General features: G+C 36.6%; 1 protein-coding gene across 1 annotated transcript; it reads right to left on the reverse strand.

Annotated features, from left to right (window-relative positions):
• Positions 1–2,149: 2,149 nt before the first annotated feature.
• On the reverse strand, positions 2,150–6,128 carry LOC111876183 (THO complex subunit 5A). Its single transcript, XM_023872713.3, has 8 exons — positions 5,840–6,128; positions 5,034–5,324; positions 4,611–4,947; positions 4,169–4,506; positions 3,813–4,075; positions 2,908–3,502; positions 2,672–2,812; positions 2,150–2,581 (listed from the first exon to the last, which is right to left on the reverse strand). The coding sequence occupies exons 1-8, from the start codon at positions 6,056–6,058 to the stop codon at positions 2,306–2,308; spliced, it is 2,460 nt and encodes an 819-aa protein (XP_023728481.1). The 5' UTR covers positions 6,059–6,128; the 3' UTR covers positions 2,150–2,305.
• Positions 6,129–6,385: the final 257 nt, after the last annotated feature.

The raw sequence follows: 6,385 nt of genomic DNA on the forward strand, positions 1-6,385 counted from the left end.
TTTAAATATTATATAAATTAAATCATTAAATAAAATCTACCCACCGCTACCAAACCCCATCGTGCACCCTCTTTTTACCTTTCACCCCTATTCCCGTTTGTAGTCTATGTTACTTCCTTTCCTCCTTAAAAGCCTCCATCTGTCTCATTCGCCACCACCAATATTGGTAGATCGCCACCGTCGGTGACCACCTCTTATTGATTGGTTCGTCTCCAACCATCCATCATCACCTCTTTATTCCACATTTCCCTTTTATCCACCTTATACTATTGAAGGTGGATTTTCATTTCAGGGAGATATTATCCAAGCACACGATGGAAACAAAATGGTGGTAGTGGTTTACCGAAGGTGAAGGACCATAAGAAAAAGGGTGTTGAAGCAAATCTAGAACTATCAAATTTTCTTAAACAAGTTATGGTTTCCTTAAGAACTCAATTTTTAACATGTGGTTGCTTCGAGAGGATTTGTTTTAGCAAACATGGCAAAATGGGGCTCTTCAATTCGAACATATTGCTCTGGCTCGACATCATCCAAGCATATGACGCCCTCAGTCCTTAATGACACCATGGTGGTCGACCGTCTGTCAAGATATGTGGAAGATAGGCCATTTTTTGGCTAGTTTAACCAAATCATCACAATGGCATTGACAATCAGCATATCAGATAAAAAAATTAGATGAGGAAGAGCAAAATGATGTCGACAGTCGTTGAATTTCTTGGTTCCAACTTTAGGGTTCTATCATGGGATGAGAGAAGATAGAGGTATATGTGGGGGCTATTAAAATTTTTAAATATATAATAAATAAATAAATAACAAAAAAATAAATAAATAATTAAGGGCATTATAGTCATTTTAGATATGGTAGGAACTAAGCATGAAATAAAACCAAATGTCTAAACAGGGATTAAGCGCCCTAGGTATCACCTAGTTGGCTAGTTAGCTACTAACCATGAACCGCCTGTCGCCTAGTCATGATATTTAAACACCGCATATATAAGAAAAACATTATTAGGTAATCATACCAATCCCTGCATAGGCCCCATTTTAAATGCATTAGTGAAACCATATGTCGATGTGTATGAAATATTATATTTCGTTTGGTACGCTGCAAGATTTCAAGCTAAGGAAAAGAGAAACATTAGAGCTTCAATTTATATAGCAGTAATATGAATTCGCTTTGTGAAAACAACATGCACACCAACTTAGGGTCCGCTTCATAGTTGTTGTCTGTAAAAATGTTGTCTGAGAAAGTGTTGTTTGGGAAAGTTTATTGATCAGGAAAGAAACTATGTTGTTTGATTGACTGTGTTGGATAATGAAAAATGACCATATTACCTCGTTGTTCTATAATGTGATGAGTGAAGTTGTTGAATAATTATAAAAACATACAAATTGTCAAACAAAAATCAAAATTACACAATAGTCATTTAAAAATCCAAATACAAATTGTCATACAAAATCAAAAATTACACAAAAATGTATGTTAAAATCAAAAAATTTGATTGAAACTTTATATATAAAATGGTCATCCAAAATACTATGCTCGAAAATCAGAAGAAAGAAAAAAGTTCATGCCTAATACTCTCCAATTAAAAGAAACAAATCAATAAAATAAAATAAAATAAAGATCAGAGGGTTACATATGAGGTGGAGCTGTTGGTTGTAGCAATCTGGTGGGGGAGGCTGGTTGGCGACGAAGTAGGAAGCTTGACAAAGAGAAGAAAGAGAGAGACAAAGTTTGAAACATAATTGTCCTTTCCGACACATTCAGCAAAACAAATATGATTTTGAGGCTTTATGGGAAAAACTCATTTCATTGTTCAAATCAAATAGTTTTTCTGGTCCACTCAACCAAAAAATATCTATTTGCAATTGGAAAGATATCGATCACATAAGGTGTTAAGAGTCTTTTCCTTTATTTATTGGGTTGATTTATGGTTGTGTTCTAATATTTCACCCACAACCCGAAGAAATGGATTTTAACTCTAAAATATCCATTATGGTTTTTAACTCCTTAAACTTCTACACATCGGTAATGACGTTATTCATTGCGATTATAGTTGTAGCATTACAGCTAACGAAGCATAAATTTAATCTAAATATCAGTTCAAAGAGAAGTGGGTGAGAAATATATAGAGACATAAACATCTTTTGGAAGATAACGGTATTTAACATACTGTATTCATGCAGAAGATCATCATCCAAAGTGGCGTGTCAAGTATTAGTTATTGATGTCGTATTATGAATATAAAAAACATAAATGACATGACAAAAGAATTACATAATCTCATGGGTATGGGTATGGCTAGCAAGGGAAACCAGGGGTGCAACCATTGTGCTTCCAAGAGATGATTTTCCTATGGTCTCTACCCCTATAACTTCTTGCAACTAACCTCCCATTGACCGGTTTACACAACCCAACATCCACCACCACACTAGTAGTACTACACCTTCCCTTTTCACTTTCAACCCCTCCATCATTCATATAAAAATCAAACAGCATCCCAAGACAACATATTTGATGCCCCAATACATGCTTTTCTTCCTCCCATGGTATCATATTTACCACCTCAATATTCACCTAACACCATACATACAAAACCAAAATTCACCTAAAACATACATACTTCAAAAGTAAAATTTCATAATACAAAAAGTCTCAATTACTTACCTCGCCTTCCATGGCACGAAGTTCATTAAACCACTCATTAGCCTCCGTCTCAGTCTCAGACTCAGTTTCTAAATTGGCGGCTCTAAAAAGATTCAAGGAAAAAAATGGCGGCCTGAGGGGATACTCCATGCTGATCTCTATCTGCAATAACAAAATTTTCAAACATGACTTAAGAGTGTTAACATTTTGTAAAATTACCATTATGCCCTTACTCCATGTTACTTCATTTTATATACCTTGGCTTCTAGTTTCATGTACCCATCACCATTGTTCACTTTTCTTGTTAGTAGAAGACGATATTCTCGGGTCCCACATGCAATCCACGTGTCATCAATTACCTTTATACCCCTGGGTACCATTACTTCATCGGTCTCTGGCTCGGTTTGTGGAGGCTCATCCACCTCACTATCGGAAACCATTAAATCCAATTCTTCATCAAGCCTTCTGAAACTTGGTGATTTCCCTTTGCTCATTGGAGAAGCCATGGATTTAGTAATCAAAGAGAGACGTTTCGAATGCTCGATGCCTGATCCTTTCAAGGGCGTAATCGTAATTTGACTAATTTCATTCGCAATGGTTGCGGGATTTAGAGATGGAAGCTCACCATCTTCCCTTATGTTCTCTGTCTCTGGTTTTGAAGTATCAGGTTCACCAACTGTCTCGGCTTGTTGTGGAGCTTGAATTTGTTCTTCAATGGCTGCAGCAGAAGGGTTGGCCAAGGGCTTAATTGTCCAACTCTGTAAACTACACACACGGGTATGTGAAAACCAGGGTACAGTTTGAAAAGTCAAACCAGGCCATTTAAGCTTTGTTAGCAACTCAATCTGCTCCCTGTAAGTCAACCAAACATTTCCAACTTTTCAATACAACTCCAAACATAAAATTTAATAAATTTATTCAAAGCTATTCTATATGGCTGCATTTATACAAACTGGGCCCACAAGACACAAACTCAAAATCCAACAGAAATGTAGATTAAACATTCAAAGAAACCATAAAATTCATTCATTTCAAGAATTCTAACAAGTCAAGATTCGGTCAAATCAAATGATGTGCAACATGTTGGATTCAATCTAACTACATTTGAAACCCTAGATCCATAGCTCTAGAAATCTAAAAAACATACAGTGTAAAGACTCACGCAAGTGCCAGCTGTGCCTTCTTTCTAGCACGGATCCTTTGGACAACTGTCTGTACACGGTTTTGCTGGCGATATACTGATAATCCAGAAATGACAGCAGATTGTTTTGTTGTTTCACCATTAATGGATTCGCCACCTGGCGTAAGGAGAGGTGAAACCTCTGGTAAAAAATCAATTCCAGCTAAATGTTGCGCCCATTTATATGGACGTGAAGATCTTTTTTCATCAAATATGGATCCATCACCACTCCAAAGCTTAGCTGACTGCATGAATCATGATGATTCATAAACAATAAACTTGATGTCAAATATATAGTCTAACAAAACAATAAAAGATATAGGAAAATGAATAAAAACCTGATGAGGAAGCTCGAGTCCTGTGTCATTTGGGAAGAGGTTGCATAAGATATTACTTTCTGGACCTTCATTTGATCCTTCGATGCCAACACAAACCACATTTAACTTCAGCAAATACTCAAATTTCAATACGATAAGCTTTGTAGACTTTGGATCAGAAGCCTCATCATCATGTATTTGGAGGGTGAGTTTAAGTGGGTGAGTTTGATATATTCTTGCAGGGTCAAGACTGTCTTTTACTTGGATTTTCTTAGGACGCTTTCTCCTTCTTTGACCATCATCTTCTTCATCAACCACATCATCTTCTATCTTGGAATTCTCTATACTAGGAGATATGCCTGTATGGGTAAAATGGGAAATGAAAAAAAAAATAAGATCTTGCAACAGATGGAATGACACCCACGAAAGAAAGAATAAGATATTGTAAATGGTTGCCAATTACCATTGTCTTTATTGGCTTGCTGTCTGGCAAAAGTATGAGCATCTTTCATGCTTCCCATGATTTCAAGATCAATACTCTCACCAAATGCTTCTTTATGAGCCAATAACTGAGAGTATATTACATAAAGAGGAGGTGGGAGCAACTCAGCAGACTGGTGTTGCTTTAGCTTCTTTGTGTGAAGAATTCCCAATTGGTTTTGTACTGGAAGAGATGCCTTCTTGAGAGACTTAAGATGTGAAGGAAGACTTGATAGAAACTTCTTCCTGTTAGCAATTGTGTCTTGAAGGACTTTCTTTTGCTCTTCCAACTTCTCATGGAGCTTAGACAATTCTTTGCGCTAACAAAAGATGCATACAAGTTACAACTGTTTATTATAACAAACATCAAGCATTAATATTTGTTTGTTCAATAATTGCAATATACCTGGAATAGCTCAAAGTTGAGCCTTTTAAGCATCAGATCATGGGCACTGTCATTTGACTGTACAGAGTTCTTAATGTCTTCTGGTGCATCTCTGAAAAATTCTTCCTCAGGAACAAGTTCGATATCTGGATACTTGGACTTAAAGTCTTTGCAGGCTTTTATTGCTTTCACATAATGATTTTTCTCATACATAAGGTTGTGGAGTTGCAGTGTTGTGAAGTCTACAGGTGCTTTTGCATGTTCTGTCTCTGATTTTACAAGATCTTCTTCAAGCAAAATGGAACGATTTGCCTGAAAGGAAACACAATAAACTGAGGAAGCTGGAACACATTATCTATCAGACATAACTATTGACTAATTCATGTTAACTTGGAATAGTAGATTTTTAAAACAGGTAAACAAAACGCTGAAAATCACATTCCCCTAATATCTTGCCAAATCTTCTTCTCAGAAACCCTAATACCTACTCATCGGTTTCAACAATTGAAATACACACACATGGATACTGTCTGAAATGGGAATTCCATGAACATTAAGATATATGTTATTGTAAACGATAAACTTGAAGAGATTAGGTCATTTTACATAAGAGGGTAACCTACTTCGGATAAAAAAAATTAAGTTTTGTAGCGTAAACAGTAACTACCAAAAGAGGGATTGAATCATAATCCCGGAGCAGATGCATCAAGTGAACTTCACATTCACTACAAAATTTAAATTTTCATTTTTTCCCACAATCGCTGTCTGATTAGGGCACATAGCACAAATAAATAACTATAGGTGCAGATAGGATAAAAATAAGGGACCTTCCGAAGGTTCACAAAGTTGAGGAGCATTTGCGTCACGAGTTCAGGGAGTTGTGATTTGGTACTATCACTTCCTCCGCCTCCTTCTTTCTTAATGAAAAGCATCTGTGCAACTATATCCTCCACGGAGGTCTTAGTCGTTTGAAGCAAATCGTACGCCGATGTATCTATCTTCCGATCTGGTAGAATCTCGCCGGGTTCCGCCATATTCAAGTCCATTCTTCAAAACGCCCTCTCCAAGACTCCAAAGTCTCCAAACTTCGCCAGTCCGTCGATGAGTTTCAAAGTTTCAGTGATGTTGTCATGGCGTCCGTTAGCCTACTAATTGGGCTCACTTCTGTGGTGTGTGGTCGGGCTCATTACTTTTATTGGCCCAATTATACTTGATAAGATAGTTGGCCCAAAACTGTTTCCGCGAAACATACGTTGTTTTTTCGGTCAACGGGATTGTTGACCAACAAAATAAATTTATTTTATTTGGTTTTTAATATTTTTTGTGCATTTGAAATGATCAAACTTATATTTTATTTTATAAATGAATGTTTG

This window comes from Lactuca sativa, chromosome 1, assembly GCF_002870075.4.
Source record: "Lactuca sativa cultivar Salinas chromosome 1, Lsat_Salinas_v11, whole genome shotgun sequence".
NCBI lineage: Eukaryota > Viridiplantae > Streptophyta > Magnoliopsida > Asterales > Asteraceae > Lactuca > Lactuca sativa.